General features: G+C 38.2%; 1 protein-coding gene across 1 annotated transcript in view; it reads right to left on the reverse strand.

Annotated features, from left to right (window-relative positions):
- The window catches only part of abi2a (abl-interactor 2a), a 54,439-nt gene that overhangs the window by 6,626 nt on the left and 25,326 nt on the right, over positions 1–22,487 (reverse strand). Inside the window, exons 2-9 of the mRNA XM_016486529.1 lie at positions 12,980–13,147; positions 8,496–8,672; positions 8,315–8,332; positions 7,663–7,760; positions 4,823–4,972; positions 2,674–2,709; positions 1,402–1,616; positions 824–910 (exon numbers count right to left, since the gene is read on the reverse strand). Of these exons, the coding sequence (XP_016342015.1) occupies positions 824–910; positions 1,402–1,616; positions 2,674–2,709; positions 4,823–4,972; positions 7,663–7,760; positions 8,315–8,332; positions 8,496–8,672; positions 12,980–13,147 (949 nt within the window). The remainder of the gene's footprint in view (positions 1–823; positions 911–1,401; positions 1,617–2,673; positions 2,710–4,822; positions 4,973–7,662; positions 7,761–8,314; positions 8,333–8,495; positions 8,673–12,979; positions 13,148–22,487) is intronic.

Below are 22,487 nucleotides of genomic sequence, written 5' to 3' on the forward strand. Positions count from 1 at the left end.
AATTGTTGATTAGTAATATATTCATTGCTAAGAACTTCATTTGGACAACTTTAAAGATGATTTTCTCAATATTTTGGTTTTTTTGCATCCTCAGATTCCAGATTCTCAAATAGTTGTATCTCGGCCAAATAGTGTCCTATCCTAACAAACCATACATCAGTGGAAAACTTATTTATTCAGCTTTCAGATGATGTATAAATCTCACTTTCAAAAAATTGGCCCTTATGACTGGTTTTGTTGTCCAGGGTCACATATAACATTAATATAATTAATAATAAAGACCTTTTCATTTATAAAAACAGGTAGATTTTAATCAATTGACAGCCCTGAAACCAGGATATATTTTCATGCTTTCAACAGCAAGTCTTGCGATGAGAAGCCACATTGAGCTGAACGTGTGTATGAGTGTGTCTCTGAATGCAGGAGGGTCTCATCAGAAAACCTCAAAGCCACTTACTGGTTTCCTGTACGCGAGCCACAAAACCCGTCAGTGGAAGCTGGGGTGTGATCTGCAGTACATTGGGGGGAGGGGGGGCCACTGAGGCTAGGCCACAAGACCACAAAAAGCAAACAGAGGAAGGGGGGAGTGTGCTGGGGTGTAACACTACACTCATGTCACATTCACTTTTAAAGAAGCCAAAAGAAGGGTAATATAAATAAATAAATAAATATATATAAATATATAAATATATATATATATATATATATATATATTTTTTTTTTAAGCAAGTCTTGCGATGAGAAGCCACATTGAGCTGAACGTGTGTATGAGTGTGTCTCTGAATGCAGGAGGGTCTCATCAGAAAACCTCAAAGCCACTTACTGGTTTCCTGTACGCGAGCCACAAAACCCGTCAGTGGAAGCTGGGGTGTGATCTGCAGTACATTGGGGGGAGGGGGGGCCACTGAGGCTAGGCCACAAGACCACAAAAAGCAAACAGAGGAAGGGGGGAGTGTGTGAGCATGAACCAAGATAAAGAAAGTGAATGTGAAAGGGAAAAACAGAAGACAGTAGGCAGTTAGTTTAGTGTGCAAACACTGTCTGACAAACAGGAAGTGGTCACCTTGGAGCAGAAAGGATGAAGGGTGAATCTACACCAGCTAGAGAGTTCAAAGACTAACCAACATACATCAAAGCACCAATATTAACTGCACATTATCTGCACTATATTAACTGCACATTATTATTAAGAACTTGATGAGAGAGATGTTACTACAGAAAAAAACAAATGTGGTAAAGCAAAGATATGATGGTGTGTCAAATACAAATGTTAAAAGAAAGTAGACTGCAGGTAGGGGGTCCATGATGTACTCCGTCTCAGAGAACAAATGAAACTGCCTTTGACGAATCACCAGAACAAATGTTCTGAAAGACGTCAGGTCTGAATAGTGAGAGCAGTACCTTGGTCCTGATTGTAATAGGGCCCTCCGTTCTGCTGGCTGGGGGGCATGGAAGTCTGACCCGAGATTGAGGGCAGCCGGCGATACGGCAGCGAACCCCCCTCTGTGGGCGCGATCTGCCTGGGGACGGGCCTGTTCATGCTGTAGAACTGAGGACCACCTGCATGAACAACACAGCCATGAGATGGAGAAAACACTGACTGCAGACTGATCCACCTTTATTCCCTATTAACAGTCAAAAAATAAATGAGAAGAATTGTGAGAGATCTACAGTCAGACCATTCAAAAACAAGCATTTTGACAATGACCGTAAATGTCATGAAAATGACGTTTAAACTGATCTGGACTAAGGAGGTTTTCTTACTAGATCTTCTTGGTGTGGACCAAAGTACATTTGATGATAGCAGTACAATTTCACAAGGATGGTTCGCAATTGCTATGAATAATCTGGCCTAATTTGGAATGTGGGATTTGCACAATATTTTTAATAGAGTGCTGCAGGAATAACACTTTTCTTTTTGTAATATATACTGTATATATTTGTAATTTTTGGCATTTTCGCCTGTACTATGATAGGACAGATCAGACCTGACAGGAAGTGAAGTGGGAGAGAGATAGAGGGGCGGGATCAGGAAAGGTCCTTGAGTAGGGATTTGAACTCGGGAAAGCCTGTAGCGCGATGGCGCTGTATGTCGGCACGCTGCCTACAAGGCTATCGGCACCAACTGGAATTATATATTTTTCTAAGCCAAAACCTGGAAACAAGTTTGCATTTAAGCACTTCTGGTTCCATCGTCCCCAAGTCAGTTTTTTTTTATGTTTTTGGTTAAATGCCTGAAATAAGGTCTGTGGTCAATACAAGCTCAAAATATTTTCATATTGAATTTTTTGATAATATGTAATTTTAATACGTAATATGTAATTTGTTTAAAGCTTTTACTTGTCTTGGAAAAAGGTAGTTGCTAAATGTCATTAAAAATCATGCTGAACTCTCCAAATCTACTCACTGTTGCTGCCTACAATTGTGCTCTCACAAATTTTTCTAACTCAAACTTTCATGGAATGTGTTTTTAAATAAGCATAATGGTAGTGGCGTTGAAGTCATGTGATCACGGTGTAGTTTATTTATACTCTACGTTTAGCTTTTTACTTTTGGCAATTGTATTAAGGCTTTATAAATTCATAAAAGTTGTGTTTACTTGAAGAATATCATGATGAATAAGATGCTTTTATGATAAGATATATATACAGTGGGTACGGAAAGTATTCAGACCCCCTTAAATTTTTCTCTCCGCCACTGCTCCCGCTGCTGAACACACGCTCCAGATTACACACCTCACACACGTGTCTCATGTTATACACATACTGACATCCAAAGACTCACACACAGAGACAACAAAACAGATGAATCATAAGCGCTCTCAAACACACATACATCACACAAACAGAATCACAAATGAACCAACAGCTCACACATAACAGGAATACACACAGCAGCATGGGTTGGTTCAGTGTCTATCACAAAAAGAACATGATATGGCAGCATTTGTGAGTCACAGAAAGAACGGAGAAGCAACCGCAGAGACTTTGTGGGTAGAAAGAAGCACACTCATAGCCTGCACTCATACTGAATGCACAAATGCTGAGCACATGGGGCACAGACTGCATGAGATAATGTGCTTGAGATGGAGAGAAAAGAGCAAGAAGAAATCCACAAATCAATCAGTAATGAGCATGAAGGTCCTTGAGACACTTTTTTGAGATGAAAAGAAAGACAGCAATGGCAGGCAAATATAGAGCTGAAGCAGCCGTCAAGACATACATTAAATGGCTGAAGAGAAAAACGAACTGTCAGCACCTTTAGAGTTAGCAGCAATAATTATTTTCTTAGTCGACATGAAATAGATATTTACCTATTTTTTAATGCATATTACTAATCTGACCTTGCAATTTTGATAATAATGTCATCGCTTGATCATCCAGTGAAAATGATTCTTTCTGGCGACGGATGCTGGATTTTTTTCTAATCCTTTAAAGGGGTCATATGATGCGATTTCAATTTTTCCTTTCTCTTTGGAGTGTAACAAGCTCTTGGTGCATAAAGAAGATCTGTAAAGTTGCAAAGACTAAAGTCTCAAATTGGGTGAATTAAGCTCAAGTCTTTTCTTGGCAGTTTTCGTGAAATTCACCATTGTAGGCTCTAAAATTATGAGGGGAAAGGAGATTTGGACAACACATGCTGGACTCAAAACCTCCATCCTTAAAGCTCTACAAATCCAATGTGTTAGGATCATGTGTGTTACCACAGCGCCAAAGCTCCAGCAACTTCAACTTTCTGTAGCCTTTAGATGCTAGATTAAGGCTGAACTCTGTTTGTAAAGGCTTTGATGATATTTAAGTGTTCTCAAACATGAATTTGAATATATTCAAATCATCAGCCCTTCTGAGCTTCAGGAGGGCACAAACATTGTTATTTTTGTCCAAGATGTTCAATAACATTTCCAACTGGCAGACAGATGGGAGAGGGCTGGGGAAAACAGCACCAAATGCTCTTTTTCGGATCCTGAAGTGACAAGAGGAAGTCGTAAAGAGCATATGAGAGGACTTCAGCATACATTCACTGTTTAGGGTGAAAACATGAGAAATGATTAGGATTGTTTTCAGTCAAGTTGGAGAGTGTACTGAATAGTGTTCCTGCTCATCAAGTAAAACACAGGATGCTAAAAACAACAAGGTCAGAGTTCGATTCCCAGGAAACACACATTATAAAATCGCTTTAGCTAAAAGTGTCAGCCAAATGCATAAATGAAGACATTACAGGCATCCCTGCAGATGGCACAGAGATCAAAAGAGAACAAGAGAGAGTGGTTACATAATTTCAGACACAGCTGAAAAGGTCTGAGCTTCAAAGGAAAGACCCAGAGAGAACTATCTGCAAGAGTCTGTGCTTCTTATTCTGCAATGTAGTGGACTTGATCTTTAAAATCCTCAGGAAAAAACAAACAAGAAGGGTAAAGTTTAAGATGGGAGAAGAGAAGAATGTCAGAGAAGGAGAGGCTCTGCAGTCATCTGAGAGCATCTTCAGGCGTCTTTATCCTCCATGACTGATGATGCGTTTATGTGAGCGCTGCTAACGTCACTCATATTGCAACTGGTTTCCAGGGTTTCCGATTATGCAATTGTGCAGACAATCAGTGATGCTTGTTTTAGAAGTGCTGAGGAAAAGCGATGTCTGTGTGAAAGAGCTCTGCAGCAAAACCAACTAATCAATGTTAGCTAATAAATACATGTACATTCAGTCACTATAGTTGCCAAAAGGTCCCAAACTGCTTTAAGTCAGTAAATACAGAGACATGCATGCACACTGAGAGCAGTACGAGAGATTTGCTCTGACAGAGAGGAGAGGATGAGGGTAATGGTACCTGTAAGTGCGGTTCCTCTGATTAACAGACGCCGTGCGCACAGGACTTTGCTGCAGAATGGGCGCCATATTGCGTGTGGGGCTGGGGACATAGTCATTTGGCACCACCGGAGGCCGCACTGGCTCAAGCGTTCTGTAGGGGGAGTGTCTCCTGTCGGGAGAGACAGCAGGTCAATAACCTTGGGAAAACAATCAGACAATTACTAGCCTAGAAAACTTAAAGCTGCAGTTCGTAAGGTTTGCCTCTTTGTTGCCATCTCTGTTTGAAAACCTGCAATTGCAGCTGTTTGCGGAATTATCTTCCTTGCGTGGGTTGTGCGCCGGCACGGCTCCGTGTAGATTTCAATTTCTGCACAGTCTAATCTCTAATTGTCATACCATTCGAATTTCATATAAAGAAATTATTTTAACCCAAAAAGCTAATTATGCTCCCTTCAAACTAGTCTTTAAAATAAAAACCTTGTGTAATCCCAGGCTATCTGTAATCAGAAGCAGATTTAAAATGGCAATATAATTTAATTTCATTCACGTGTTTCATAAACACATAATCCTTTCTGGATTACAATCCGTCATCAAAATGATACATTTAATTATTTCAGCTGCTGTGAGAAAAGGCTATATACGATCTGCCACCTGCAGGATCCTCACATGCGATAGCCTAGTAGCCGGGACAACTTCTTTATGTTTACAGACGTGACGTAATGACGCGGCAGCATGCTCGAATTTCCCGCGAAAACCTACCCGTACAACTCAAATTAGAAAACATTATTATAAGATAACCGTTGTGAATCGGGCTAAAGTAAGGCGATAGTTTTAAACACTGGCTGCTTATGTACTTGCTCAAATATTGATTTCGGATCATTTTTAACCAAAAAAAAGTTACGGACTGCAGCTTTAAATATCTGCTGCCATGTTATATATAAAACCATTTTGATTTACTTAATGTCTGTTATTCTGAAATTTTACAATCAGAACTTTTAGCATTCCAAAGCAAAACAGTTATAATTCATCAACAGCATGATTTTGGGTTTCTTTTAAAGGATGAGATACCATACATGATTTTCAAGGTTGTGAAAAAGCATTTTGGATTTGAGGTCAGGAAAGTGCAGGTGAGAAACAGTAATTCAATCTGTGGAAAAAAAATGTGAAGTCAGTGTTTTCTCTGGTATCAAAAGAGAAAACGGGCATTGCTGTTTGAGGCAACCATAATAAACTATTAGCATACATTATTAATTAAAACAATTTATTACTATTTTAATCAACTAATTTGTCTCTTCATCACAGGAAAAACTGCATCTTAGAAGTACTCAACCTTGCTTTCTCTTAATGTTTTTAATTTACTTTAAAACATGTGCTATTTTTACCAAAAGACTATGCTTCTTGACTATGGCACACATGTAACAATTAACTTTTTTTTTTTTTTTAAATGAAAGAAATAAAGTGACAGAAAATAAAACACTAAAGCAACAGTAGACAAAATCCTCACAGAAAAAAAAAACCTAACAGACACATAATGAATCTATTAAAAAGTCAAATTTCTTCCAAAAAACAAAAAAGTAAATAAATCAATTTTGTTTAGCCTAAATAAAATCATGCTATTTTGCAGTGACATTTTAATGACAAAGGACATTTCAACCCCAGATTCTTATTACCATAATGTGTGCAGGCACAATCATATTCCTACAACTGTGATACATATATATATATTTTTTACTGTATAACAGTAAACTAATTACAGTATTTTTTAAAAATCAGCATAAAGTACAACAAATACTACTTTTTTCAACTGTACAATAATGTGAATTCACCCAAAAATGCACTTTATTGTCATGAAGATAAATGTCACAAAGAAAATTGCAAAGAAAATCTTAATGGTCCTTTAAAATAGACGTTTTTAATATAACTATTGACATCTTGACAAGTTTTGTGAGATTCACCCAACAGTTTTAACAGATATATACAGATTTACTATTTCCCATCACTTGCATATGGATTTTATGAGGGAATGAGCTTTAGCTGTGTTGTGTTGCTGACCTGTCCATTAAGCAGTACACAATCTGGCTTGCAATGATCAGCCATCATGGGGCGACACAGGAAACCAAGAGTGCCAATCTGCACAGCTAGTGCTCAGAAAACAGGGCAGGACACACCCTCTGTCCTCAATGCTCAAACATCAAGCTCCATCTTAATAATGAACACACTTTAAAAATTGAGCATATCTGATCTTTCATAATCAGTTTCACGCTTTCACAATATACCAAAGCATATTTCACACGCCTCTTTTCTGACCCAAATGTAAAATCAGGCTCTTCACTGGCATAACGGGAAACAAGGGATGTGAAGGATAATGTCATCTGTGGGGCTGAGGCTGAATTCTCCCTGAGGACTAAAAAGACATGACCCACACATGTGCTCCTGAACTCAACTAGAGCTGTGTGTGACCTACACTGAAAAACAGGCTTTTACTAGGAAGTAAAAACTTCACTGTTGTTGTAGAAATGTTATTATAAAAATACATTGTTTTAAATGATCTGATAAGTTGAAAGAATCATAAAGGACCAGTCAAATGTTTGAATACACTTGATGTTCTACATACTGGAAATTACTACTGCAACAATGACGAACTAGTAGGTGTGCCGAGTCAAGTAGAATTTTTCATTCACTTCATTTATCATAAAAGCTTTCCAGAATATATGTAAATCAACACATTGTATGCTGTTCAAGGACCTCAGAGATGTGAGTATTACGAGCAAACACTTGAAATGAGTCATTCACTGCCACAATCTCAGTGGCCGATTCTCTCATTCGTCACCACTAGAGCTACAAAGCGCATATACATACCCTATGGTGCCTTTGCCTGGCATTGGGGGGCTTGGTGGTTTCTGTGTGGGAGGTGTGGTGCGAAGAAGGCCGCCCATCTTCATGTTCTGGGTGTTGACCTATGACAATAACAAATCAACAACATCAAAAACAGCCTTCAGCTATCAACAAAAACATCTCAGTTTCACGGAAGAGGAAAAACAGTATCTAAGTTGACAATAGCCTAGAACAGCCTCATAAAATGTAGAGCCACAGAGAGAAAGACTGCAAGAAAGTGTTTTATCTCATTTAGTTTTTAGAGAAAACAAAGGAAAGCCCAAACAAACAGAACAAGCTCACACCCACACACACACACACACACCTACTCCTGAGCAACATGCAATAATAAAAATGCAAATGTAATATGGAAAGAATGAAAGAAGAAACAGGGATGATTGCCAAATGGTTGTTCAATTATTATTCGCTCCATTCCTCAATGTATATATAAGAAATTTCTGAGCATCCAAATATTGTTTTTGTATTAACTGACAAGCCTTTAAACCTACAATGAATGAATCAAATACAGAATATCAGTATTCTCAGTCCATATTTAGGTCATATGAACTAAGGAATCAAACCTTATTCCTTCTCCATTCATGTCACCTGATCATAAGACAGCTGTAAAGGCCCTTACCTTGAACCTAAGCAACCACTTAAACCAAGAGCGAAGCGGAGAACAGAGGTGAGAGGAAGCACAGAGAGGTTAGTGACACATCTCAGACACAAAGAAAACCCACGGCAGATTCTGGCATTTGTTAGTTCAAAAACATGTTAGTCAGAAAAATCATTCCTCTCAAGGTGAGCCCATGTCCTACCTTCACACCGTGACCGATATCGTCCAGCGTGCTGTAATCGATAGGTTTGCGAATGTACCGCACCGGCCTCTCGGGATTGGCTGGAGCAATGATTTTATGCGTGCGGGAGGTGTTCTTATTGGTTGTGAGGATGCCGATCTCCCGCCTCGCCACTTTTTCTTTGTGGATGTCCACCGTCTGTAGGGAAAAAAAGTTTGAAAAGTTTAAAGAACTTTGAAATCTACTAAAACCAAACTGGGTCATTCAGAACTATAACCATATTCGTATTCATGATAGATCATGATATAATAATATAGGACATTTGCATACAAAAGTCTTAAAGCTACAGTGGTACTGCATTGGAGCAAGAAACAACTTGAGGAAAAATGATGGCCTCTTTAAACTTCATATTTGTGGAAACAGGTTACAAAACACAGAGTATGTGTGGCGAATTATTAAAGCATGCAGTTGTGAGAGGTCTGAAATCCCTGTCGGCGGAGTTCTGTTTCATTTCACACGGTAATTTGGGAGAGGATCATGTCAAAAGCACTTCACGAGAAGAGCTGCATTAGATGTTGTGCTGCTGTGTTTAATCGCTTTAGAGCCCGTGCTGTTGACAGCTGTTAAATAAAAAATAAATGAAGAAACAGAGGGGAGATAAGCCGCCGCTGCTGCTGGCATCTCAAACACAGCTAAATGATTTTCAGCATTGAGTGACAGTGATATGGTAAAAAGGGATCGAGTCCAGAGCAACAGCTGAGTCCACAGATGAGGGCAGTCGAGAAAAGACAGATCAGAAAAATGGAGACAAAAAAGAATGAAAAGTGGAAGAGAGAAATCATCCATGATGGAGAAATAGGCAGCTGCTGTTGACCTGGGATGCATTTCCCAGAAGCGTCTCTAGCAAACTATGGTTGCAAGTTCCGTCATTAGCAACATAGTTCAACCATCCAGCGTTTCCCAAAAACATAGTTCCAACGAACATATGCAAATAGCATTGCAAAGCTGTGTGGTTGAAACTGCAGCTCTTGGCCTGTGGTTAGAAGCATAGTGTCTTGTTAGTGTGACTTGTGGACTTATAGATTATGCTCTTGAGTAAGATAAGCAAGCTATCTTTCATTCCATATCCATATATAAAATACACTGAAAACAGTAATATTGTGAAAAAATGCAGAGGTGGACCTTAACTAAGTATTTTTACTTCATTACCGTAGTTAAGTACAGTTTTTAAGTATCTGTACTTTACCGGAGTATTTTTATTTTGGGAAACTTTTACTTCACTATATTCCAAATCATAATAATGTACTTTTTACTTCACTACACTTCATTCCTCATTCCATTTTGAACTGGAGAAATCGTCATGCGTTTATTATTGTAAATTAAAATCATATTTGGGTCACGAGTGTCCATTGTCTGCGAACTAAAATATTTGAATATAAAAATATTTGTGTATTGCCATCTGAACGGGGTAAAAACGGGTTTTTTAAAACTTAAAAACTAAACATAACGTTAAAATAACGCAAATTAATGCCCATACATCTAACCCACTGCCGTAGCACTTTCAAATGATGTAAAACCAGCATGTTTGCATAGCGTTCTTCTTAAAATGCAAACACATTTTGCCCAATGTGATGTCTTGTATGTTTATATTTGAAGAGTTCATTTGCAAAAGCCGATAACTCCATTTTTATTTTTATTTTCAGAAATCACGTTTTTTTTATTGCGCATTCCAAGTAATATAAATCATACTGCAGTTGGGTTGTTTTGATTAAGTAATAATAACTTCAACAAATACAGGTAATTTACAAAATTAAAGTTCATTAAAAGTATGTTTTTTTTTTTTTACATATTAAAAGTTTGTTTTATAGCAAAAGCAGATAACTCCACATTTCATGTTTTTGAGTTTAAAAAAACACTCGTTTAATCTTTGTAATCTCCTCAGATGACAATGTAGATGCCTGACAAACGTTGTTGCAGCTCATTTTTTTTTTAAAGTGGCGTTTATCGGTTTTTGCAAATGAACTCTTCATTTGGTAACACATTTTGTTTTTCCTTATTTCATTATACTACATGGTATATGTTGTTATTTTCACTTATTTACACACTTGAATTATCAGTAATTTTTAGTAGTAGTATGACGTATTTTTAGCAGGAGTATATAAAATTATAAAATAAATAAAAATATTAATCATGTTTTTTTTACTTTTAATACTTAAGTACATTAAAAATCAAGTACTTTTGTACTTTTACCCAAGTAAAATTGAAAAGAAGTACTTAGTACTTTCACGCAACTATCTGATTTGTGTACTTTGTCCACCTTTTATTTAAAAACATTTTTTTTATTTGAATATATTATAAAATGTAATTCATTCCTGTAATGACAAAGATACATTTTCAGCATCATTACTCCAGTCTTCAGAGTCACATGATCCTTCAGAAACCCTTATAATATGCTGATTTGCTGCTCAAGAAACATTTCTATTATTATCAGTGTTGAAAGCAGTTGTGCTGCTTAATATTATTGTAGAAACCTTGATACATTTTCAGGATTCTTTGATGAATAGAAAGTTCAAAAGAACAGCATTTATTTCAAACAAATCTTTTGTAATATTATAGATTTCTTATAACGTCACTTTTGACCAATTTAATGCAACATTGCTAAGGATGTAACGATTCACTCAACTCACGATTCGATTCACGATTTTGATTTCACGATTCGATTCGATTCACGATTATTATTTTTTTTAACAAAATGAGATTTAAGACAAATTATAAATTAAATGTGTCGATTTGAATCGTCACATATTTGAATCGATTTTCAGCCGGCTCACGGTTAATCGTTACATCCCTAAACATTGCTAAATAAAATAAAAAAAAAACTAAATATCATCAAAAGGCTGTTTTTTTAATCCATATTTGAGTTGTATGTGTGTGGTCTCTTGTCCAGTTACTTCGGTATTGTGAATAGTTACAGCTCAGAGCTTTGTGCAATGTAACGGTCCAGATGTGACGCCACCGTGAGGAATTTCCCACAAGTGGTAGAGGAGAGACAGAGAGAAAGAGAGAGAAGGAAAAGAGAGAAGGTAGGGGCATGAACACATAAATGAGTATGTGTGACTAACATTTGCTTGTATCTTTGGCTGGCACAAAACACTACAGCAGTCGCACCAGACCCCTGCAGTTACACTGCATCTGAATTACAGCTCCTTACAGTCTGTGACTCTGTGGGAAGATGTTTAATTACAGAATCAATGAGACTCGAAAAGTGGCTGGACAAGGATCCTGTCTGATCAGCCAACCAAAGATCTGAACAATTAAAACACAAAAAAGCAAGGCAATCTTTGGTAACTGTACTTTTAATGTGAGGCCATTTTTGAAGGCATAATGTTTGATTAAAGTAAAGTTTAGTCAAGTTTAGCGTCAGAATCACTTATTATCCAGCCTCTTATAATCTACCTTTTACCTAACCATGTCACAGTCATTTACCTGTCACCTCCTAGCAGACTCTTCGAGCCGTCAGTCGTTCTTCAGTAAATATAGCCCAGAGTGTGAGAATGTATGGGGAGGTGTGGAGTGCTGCTAGGTTACCTGAGAGATGTGGTTGATGGAGGACTCCATTCGGCGCAGCTGGGAGGCCTGGATGTCGAGCATTTGGAGCACATTGTTGGCGAGTGTGTTGATCAGGTAGGCCACACTGGCCAGTGACTGAGTGGTGTAGTTCTTGGTTTCCTCTAGAGCGGCGTGCTTGTCTGGAGACTGATGGAGAAATAAACGAACAATAGTCAGTGCGCCATTAAATCTGTTCAGCCATTTCAAAGTGTGATATTGGAGTATGCTGAGTGATTTTTGATGGTTAAAAAAATATATTTATTGCAACTCGTCTCCATTCATGTTTATCAACTGAGCTTTTGTTGAAGCATTTTTTTAACACCGCAACGAACAAATAGCAGAAGCTGTTTAAGCATTAGTTGTCCCAAAATCTGTCAAGCAAAATAAACTGCTACTAACTAAAATAATCTTTACTGAATCATTGCTCAATGAAACCAAAACAAAATCAAACTGGGACCTTGAGAGTCAGAATCAAGCCAAATCAAATGGATAAAATTTGTTGTTTACAAGCTGCTCTCTTCACTGACAAGCGGTTTGCAAGTTTCGTTTCTTACAATGGATGTAGGTAAATATCCACCTAATCCAGGTTAATAAAGCCAGGCGAAGACTGTACCATCTGCGACAGCTGAGAAAATTCAGGGTTTCGCCAGCAATCCTGAAAACTTTCTATTCAGGGGCCATAGAAAGTGTATTGACTCAGTGTATCTCAGTGTGGTATGGGAACAGCTCCAGTCAAGACTGCAAAGCCCTGTCTTATAATCTACCTTTTACCTAACCATGTCACAGTCATTTACCTGTCACCTCCTAGCAGACTCTTCGAGCCGTCAGTCGTTCTTCAGTAAATATAGCCCAGAGTGTGAGAATGTATGGGGAGGTGTGGAGTGCTGCTAGGTTACCTGAGAGATGTGGTTGATGGAGGACTCCATTCGGCGCAGCTGGGAGGCCTGGATGTCGAGCATTTGGAGCACATTGTTGGCGAGTGTGTTGATCAGGTAGGCCACACTGGCCAGTGACTGAGTGGTGTAGTTCTTGGTTTCCTCTAGAGCGGCGTGCTTGTCTGGAGACTGATGGAGAAATAAACGAACAATAGTCAGTGCGCCATTAAATCTGTTCAGCCATTTCAAAGTGTGATATTGGAGTATGCTGAGTGATTTTTGATGGTTAAAAAAATATATTTATTGCAACTCGTCTCCATTCATGTTTATCAACTGAGCTTTTGTTGAAGCATTTTTTTAACACCGCAACGAACAAATAGCAGAAGCTGTTTAAGCATTAGTTGTCCCAAAATCTGTCAAGCAAAATAAACTGCTACTAACTAAAATAATCTTTACTGAATCATTGCTCAATGAAACCAAAACAAAATCAAACTGGGACCTTGAGAGTCAGAATCAAGCCAAATCAAATGGATAAAATTTGTTGTTTACAAGCTGCTCTCTTCACTGACAAGCGGTTTGCAAGTTTCGTTTCTTACAATGGATGTAGGTAAATATCCACCTAATCCAGGTTAATAAAGCCAGGCGAAGACTGTACCATCTGCGACAGCTGAGAAAATTCAGGGTTTCGCCAAACTTTCTATTCAGGGGCCATAGAAAGTGTATTGACTCAGTGTATCTCAGTGTGGTATGGGAACAGCTCCAGTCAAGACTGCAAAGCCCTGCAGAGAGTTGTGCGCTTAGCTGAGCGCATCTCAGGGTCTGCTCTCCCCTCTCTACAGGACATCTACCTCAAACGCTGCAAAAGCAGAGCTGTTAAAATCATCAAGGACTCCAACCACCCTGGTAACGGTCTTTTCATTTTGCTGCCATCTGGTAAGCGCTTCCGCAGCCTGATGGCAAAAACCGCGAGACTTAGGAGGAGCTTCTTCCCCTAGGCCATCAGGCTCCTAAACTCAAACTCAGTCTCTTAACACCAACATGACTTCACTTAATTATCATTAAGACACTTAATATACAGACATTGTCACTTGCACACAGCAATTTCTGTAATAATTTATTTATTACTTTTTTACCTCTATTGCTGCTTCTACAGTATACTGTCCTGCGCATTTTATTTTATTCTTACATTTTTAATCTTTTTTCCATACCTATATTTATATATAATTTTCTTGTGTTTGTATTCTTTAATAATTGCACTGTCCATGGAGCGGACCTGACTTACATTTCACTGCTGGTCATATATTCTCTATATAACCATGTATGTGACAAATAAAAATCTTGAATCTTGAATCCAACACTTTCTGCTTTCTGTCTTAAAAAGTTTCCTGTTAGAGTGAAAGACTGCTGGGATTCAGCGTGTGAGTATGAGTAAAGTGTCTGGATGAATCAAATTGAATCACAAACAATTTCAGGCCTTATTGTGTAACCATTTGATCAATTAGAAGAAACAATCATTCATTAACAAATTTGGAATCACTAGTTCTGATTCTAAAGTGCAGAAAACACACAAGATTATTGCTGAAATACTATAATTGAAACGAATTCTCAGGTTAGTATACAGTAATCACCACCTGTCAGAAAAAAAATTTGTCAGTAATATTCTACTGGGGCTCGTGCGACGCCCCTGGTGTGGAATGTCAGGATCTAAGCAGTTCTTCGGTGACATCAAGCTGCACAGTCACATGACCCGGGCTTTGATCCCTAGGCTGACAGAGAGAAAGTGTACGTGTGTGTGTCTGTGTACACAATTCCTGTCTTTGTCCCAGGACGGTACCAGGAGGGAACAGTCACCTCTCACATACTTTTGACTGTGCTATTATAGATTGCAAACCGCTGTAACACACATTCAACAAAGCCCACATGACAACAGACCACTGTGGACCTCAAACCACCTTAAACCAGCAATCATCTCATAATACAATGTAATTTAACATCATGACATATAATATCTAATAGCTAATAGGGCTGGGCAAAAAAAATATTGATTTCTTGATTTTACGAAACAATATCAATTCTTAAATCCCAAGAATCGATTAGTCTAACTTGTTTTCAGTTAATGAAGGAAACATTGTAGCGCACCTCTCTTCCAATAAATCACAATAAGCTTTGTGCTTTGTTACTTTTGATATGAAACGGTCTCAGATTTCAAATTCTGCCCATTTTATTACAGTATTCAAACAATAAGTGCCGTTTTGGCGCTGTTTAATGTGGAGTGACAAATCGTTGTAGCTCCTCAGTTCAGTCATGGCAGGTGCACTGATCAACTCCTCCACTTCAATACCAGTTTCAGCAATAAAAATAAACATGAATGAACATCTGAAGGTATCTGAAAAGAAAGAGTACAACTTACCGAAATCCGTATCCTGTCTCATGTAATCTCTCAATCAGTGTTTCAACCGTGCAAAGACGTCAATATAATAGCTTGTAAACAATGTCATGTAACGTCACATTTAACTTACCTCAGAAAAAAAAAAAACACGTTCGGTGACCATAAATTCGTTAGCACCTGCTCATCTAAACTTACATGAATCTCATGCTGCAGTGAAACAGAGCAGTTAATAAGTGACCAAAAACGTGACAAAAAAGAAATAATTCAGTCGCATGGATCAACTTATTCTCACATAATGATTTGCACCACTGACTGCGTTTACTGCACTGAAATGCTGCAGGCCCAGAAGAAGCTGTGGGCTTGCAGTGGGCAGGCATGTAGGCCAGGAAGGCCCATCCTCCCCCAGGACACACAATGACACACTGACACTAATATGCAGACACAGTGCGCTGACTAGGGCTGGACGATATGGCCAAAATTTATATCACGATATATTTCTTAATTTCGGTCTATAAAAACCTGATACTAGTAAAATGTATTAAATAATATTTTGAATAATGTTCTTAGTCTGTCCATCCTGTGATGGGGAATCCCAGACAGAAGATTAAATTAAATGTTAATTAAATGGAAATTTAATTAAATACAGTTTATGTACCCAAAATATCAATAATGACCAGGAAAAAAGCTTGAAATACACCGTGACTCTTATTTTGAAATGTCTACACTGTTGACTGTACAGTTGCAGGCTGCTCATTCAAGTTCAGATGAAGAAAATAAAATATGCATTCTTACAACTGTCTAAAACATATTACCATATAAATATCATATAGTAAACATTGTCATAATTCATCATTAGTTCATAAGCAATCGTTTGGCATAAATGTGCACTATTCATTGATTAAACCCACACCGAAGCAGTCTGAAACGCTGCTGCACGAGTCTGTTGAGCGCGCAACAGCACCATGTTTTCCCGCTGTTAGATCAGATACAATGCAAATGTATGTAACTACTACCACATAAGACATCAGTCCTCCTGACTGAGCCTGACTGGATATCATCCCAAATTGTCCTTGCCTAACATTTTTGTCTCGTTTTCTCTTTTAGTTTTTGTCATTAAAAACTAGTTTTTATTTAGTTATAGTCTTGTTTTCATTGGTGAAAAAATGTTGACGAAAATAATTCGTCAATGAAATTAACATTGGATTAGTGGTTCAGTGAGTCAAATGCTTATGAATCAGTGTATGCTGGTCACTCTGTATGCTTGTTTTTTTTGTGCAGCTTAATAAAAAGTTTTCTTGCCCGTGAGGAGGGAGGGAGGGAATTATTCAGATGTTTTTCAAACAGGTGTATTTAAAAAAAAATAAAGTGTGTCTGTGTGACCCCTGAACTGACGTGGGTCTGCAGGGCAGGTTTGGGAGAGGCGAACGCCTGCTCATTATTTCAGCTGCTTTTGTCTGAAATGAAAAAAGAGCAGGTACAGGAGTCATTTACCGGCTGGCCCACTGAACCACACAGTACATCTTCTCTGTTTCAATCGCACACAAATGGAGGCAGGGCCTGTGGGTATTTACACGGTAGTGTGCCCATTAATGACTGTTCAGCTGTGTGCTCACAGCACTGACCACAGCAAAAGGACACACTGATTTTTCAGTGATGACTCAAATAATTATACTCTGAAAATGAACAGGTGGGTAGAACAAGAGACGCTGATGACACTTTTGTTCCTCATGTTAATGCACAGAGCTCACAGCTCCTTTCATCAGACACCTCTCCAGAGACCTCTTTCAACAGTAAGAGCTTTTCAAACAGGGTGTCAGACCGATGGTGACGCTACTGACGTGACTACACTTTTCTGAAGCGTGACTGTGGCTCAGCTCAACTGAAAGCAATGAACCTTACAGATGAGCTGAAGCAATAATCACTGTCAAAGGATGTCTGTCTCAAGTAGTGCAGTACAATTCAATTGAGCAAATCTGTACATTCAGAGGGTTCTTTTCAATAAAGCTTTCAAAAAGAGAAAGAGAGAGAGACGGAGAGAGAGTTTCCTTTTCATTTCATCAAGATTTTTGCCTTACAGTGTGTTCACACCAAACGCGAATTTAATTATTCGCGCGAGTAGATTACAAACAAAGTCAATGCAAAGACGCGAATAGAGGTGAATTCTCGCCAGGCGACGCGAATGACGCGAAATGCGCGACGCGCTTGCCGCGAATGCGAGATATTCGCCTCAATCACGTCTTTCGCGCAAGTTCAAAAATTTCAACTTGAGCGGAAAATTCGCCTGACGCGTTCTCTGGCTACAGAGATGCTGCTATCAATAATAAAAATAATAGTAGTATCAGTGTATATATACAGTAGTAAAATGTAACACACATTAATACAGGATCCTAACGTTATTCATCCTCCTCTGGATGGTGCTGTGAACCCAGACACGTCGGCGTTTGGCTTTCCATTGTATTTGGGACTTTTTGACAACAGGTACAAAACAGCGATTGTAGTTATCTCCACCATGGTTGATCGCGCTGTTTTTATTCGCGCGAGTGACACGAAAAACATGCCGCGAGTAATCTAGAGCGAGTGGCGCGATGCGCATATTCGCTTCGCGTCTGGTGTGAACGCACCATTAGAATGGCCATCTATCCCCCGCTTTCTATATATTGCCATCGGGCATCAAAAACGTATATTGGTCGACCACAAGTCATTGCTCAATAGTGTACCCAGAAGCACTTTACACTAGGGATGGGCAATATCTTATCGTTTGCGATATACCGGTAAAAATTCTCCCCACGATAAGAATTAGTCTTCCTGCGATAATAACGATAAAGTCTAGTTGTTGACATATTTCTGTGTGCGACAGTGCAGAGCGACATCACGGAAAGCGGACGTGAAATTGAGGAGGAGTAGCCTATCGCTAAATGAGGAGCTCGAGCACAAAAAAATCGGTCTGAATAAATGTACTACAGTAGCACGTGTGCGATACAGTTTTGCATGTGTATGAGCCTGTTTACAAAACTGTTGTCCAACAAAGATATAATTTATTGACATGCTTTTTCTCCAAATTAACTTAATAATATAGTCGAGTGTTTGAAATACTTCTTTTTGTGACCAGAATGATAGTATTATATACAGTGATAAAGGCCATGTCGATTAACATTACATTATATACTTTCCTTATAAAAATACCCAAGATTGAAGAACACAGATAAACCATATATTTTGTGCAGTCGTATGTTTATTTTCCTCAAGTTTCATCAGTTAAAATGTCTCTACCTCCGTTGTGCATTTTATTCAGCGATAAATGGATACCTTCCTGGAGCATCGTCAGTAGTATTTCTTCTGCTATGGATATGTGGAGTTTCTGCCCTCCAGCTTCCAGTATGAACTAAACAGTCTTTACATTACGTGTGAACTCATTAACCTCTTAAGGGCAGGGTAAGTGATTTCTGGTAGCCAATGTTGACATTTGAAATCACCAAAACAAACACGCCCCAGGATTCCCTGAATTATCGTCATTGATATCGTTATCGTAATAAATACCAGAAATATCGTGATATATTTTTAAGCCCATATCGCCCATCCCTACTTTACACCTCTATTAAAGGGATAGATCACAAAAAAATGAAAATGTTGTCATTATTTACTTTACGTAGGTTGTTCCAAACCTGAAAAAGTTTCTTTCTTCTGTTAAACACAATTTGAAGAATGCTGGTAAACAAACAGTTGATGGCAGCCACTGGCTTCATAGTATTTTTTTTTCCATACTAAAGAAGTCAATGGCTACTGTCAACTGTTTGGTTACCCACATTCTTCAAAATACCTAATTTTTGCAATCAACAGAAGAAAGAAACTAAGCATCACTGTCATTATTGATCATTGACCGATTTCTCTAAATCCAATTTAGATTCACAAAATCTTGATTTGATTCTTATTGCGATTTAATTCAATATCGATTTACAGGTACAGCACATGTTGATTTTGAAACAATCTCTAAATTAATGGCGTAAATTATACAGGGAATTGCATTACTGCTATTTTCTTTTTATTGCCTAACTTAAGTGAACAATATTTTGCATTCTAAAAACATATTTAAAAAAGTTCTTATTTTTTCTTTATATTTATTCTAATTAGGAAGCTTGTTATTACATTTTATGAAAACCCCTCATAAATAACTTTTTAAAGTAAAGATAACTAGTGGTCGACCGATATTGGTTTTTTGACAGCCGATGCCGATATCTTGGAAAGCAGGGTGGCCGATGGCCGGTATAAAGCCAATGTAATTGTATTTATTTTAATGAATATTTAAGAAATTTTAAATAATTTGAAAATGGATTAAAAAATAAATTTGTAAAATAAACATACTTATACTTTAGATGACAAAGTATTTTCCACAAATAAATAAATATTTAATAAAAATATAATTAAAAAGGAAGTAAACTGTAACCAACAGAGCACTCAGTATTCTGGGAAGTTTGTGTGCATTGGGAATCATATTTTTTCAAATAAAGCCAAGGTAACACTCATTTTACGTACAGCACACAGTGAAAATGACATGAATATGACAGTGGGCAAATCCATAAAGTGCAGCATAATTTGAAATCACGAGTTTAATGTTTAACGCATTAAATTTGCACGGACCGAAAGTCACGCAGAGAACACGCGATCATGCAGGTCACATGCACACTTCACAAGATCTCACAACTGGATCCGACTAAGTTTGCAAGTATCGCTGGAAATGAAGTGTCCCCAACTAAGCAAGCCAGAGGCGACATTACTTTGTAATTACTAAACAAATTACTTTGTTTACATTATTAGACAGACTTCTATCTGTGTTAGACAGAACTGTTACGACGACGGCGAACAAAAGGGAGAATGTGAGCACTGTGTGCTCAGGCGCTGCCGCTCTCACCGCCGTCAAAATAAAAGTCCCGCCTCGAACGCATCAGCCAAACAGAAAAACTTATCGGCCAATGCCGATATTTGAAAAATGGCAAATATCGGCCTTGACGATATATATCGGTCGACCACTAAAGATAACTTCCAACTGGTCTAAAATCTCAGAAGCGCACACACATACATTCTAGAGAAACACAAGAAAGATGTGCAAAGAGTGCAATTAAATGCAACAGACCACTCCATTTTTAATCAAGCTCTTTAAAATGAACTAGGCTATTTAAAATACACAGTGTACTAAAAATGTGATTGCATGAATCTAACCCCTGAACCTGCTAATTAGGGTCTTTACAGGATCACTAGAAACTAAAAACTTCCAGAAAAATTGGATTGAGCAGGACTGGACACCTCTGCCATTGACCACTACTTTTCTAAGTGATTGGACAAGTTTTTTTTTTTTTTACTTGGTGAACAATAAAACGAGAGAGAAAAAACTATAGGCTTACATTGCAGGATCATATCTGGCTGCAGTATGTGTTTATATGGCTATTGAGACTTGGGGTGGACTCTTGACTTGGGCCAGTAAGCATCTAGCATCCACCCAGTGACCGTTTATCAACCTTTAATTGCCTTAGCAATGCCCTGACAACCAGCCACAGCACCTGCATCTCATAATTGCATAATTAGAAACATAAGTTTCAATATATCTAATGCTTTAAATGGATAGCTTGACTACTTAAATGAGTTTGCTAGAGTTTGAAGCAAAAACAACACCGATGCGTTGTCATGTGAACATGCAGTCGAGGATGTATCACAGATGTGGAAGACTAAACCGAGAATCAAAGCAGCCCACATCGTCTCTCCTCCTACACACACAGACTCATCTCTCTTTCATCTTCACCAGCGTATCAATACAGAACCGGCAACCGGCCAAGACGAGAAATATCAGCATCGGTCTCCCAGTACGAGGTTCTCTCTGTACTGCAGGAGAATTATGGCTCATGTCACCATAACTGCTGCCTGTCAGTACGTCAGACTACAGCCGGTCTGATGACAAAGACTCACACAGAGAGAGAAAAAGGCAGATACCAAATGTGGAAAACAGTGTGTGGCTTCAACAGCTAGAGTTTATATGTGATCTGTGTCATTTTGGAAACCAGAAAATACATGAACTGCACAGGGATTTAAATAAGTACAGGACAGGTGCTAGTGGCCGTCTGAGTATAATTACTGCATCTGTTGTCGGGGGAAACAGGGATTTAATGAAACCATCATTAAACACAGATAATTAACCTGGAACACAGTGACCTGTGCTACACATGAGCAGAGTGGCTGGCTGATAGTGGTGGATATATATACGGCACAGCCTCCTGTATGCACACACACACACACCAGACGCATAACACACACATTCTTCTCACAAAAACAAAACCTCACCGTCATTTTGACTAGGGGTCGACCGATATATGTTTTTCAGGGCCGATGTCAATTATTTCAGAAGTAGACAGATAACCGATATTTTGAACCGATATATATGTCTGGTGTAAAAATGAAAATGAATGTCAAAATTAAGAATAACAAGGGATCTGAGCACCCAGCATAAACATTTTGTAAAACTTGAAGTAAACAACAACAAGCAACAAATAATATTTATGACAATTTCTTTAAGCTAAACCGAACCTTTATTTTGACGGGTCGCCACGAGGACCTTTTAAGTTTCTGTAGCCTATGTGTATGATATGACGATTTATTTGGCATCTTTTAGCAACTTTTGATAAGTGACTCAGATGATAAAAAGGCACACATTTCCCATCTAAATTACACAAAAAGAGGAAACCAAAGATTCCTCGCACTACACACATCACAGGAATTAAGTTAGCTGCTATTTGCATAGACATTGAGGGGGGCTAGTCCCCCCCAATAATTATAAATCGCTATAAATCGCTATAAACCCTTTTCTCAAATATTGCCAATTCGAGAGCGAGAGAGAGACAGAGAGAGAGAGATGAAAGTTGCATGTGTGAGTGCGTTTCTCTTTTTAGAGTGCGTTTACTTCAAAAACAGCGATTTTATCCTCTTGTTGCTGGAAAATATAATGTAGTGATTCAGTATTTAAACGGTTATTAAAGGGGTCATATGATGCGATTTCAAGTTTTCCTTTCTCTTTGGAGTGTTACAAGCTCTTGGTGCGTAAAGAAGATCTGTAAAGTTGCAAAGACTAAAGTCTCAAATCCAAAGAGATATTCTTTA

This window comes from Sinocyclocheilus anshuiensis, unplaced genomic scaffold (assembly GCF_001515605.1).
Source record: "Sinocyclocheilus anshuiensis isolate Anshui unplaced genomic scaffold, SAMN03320099.WGS_v1.1 scaffold9, whole genome shotgun sequence".
NCBI lineage: Eukaryota > Metazoa > Chordata > Actinopteri > Cypriniformes > Cyprinidae > Sinocyclocheilus > Sinocyclocheilus anshuiensis.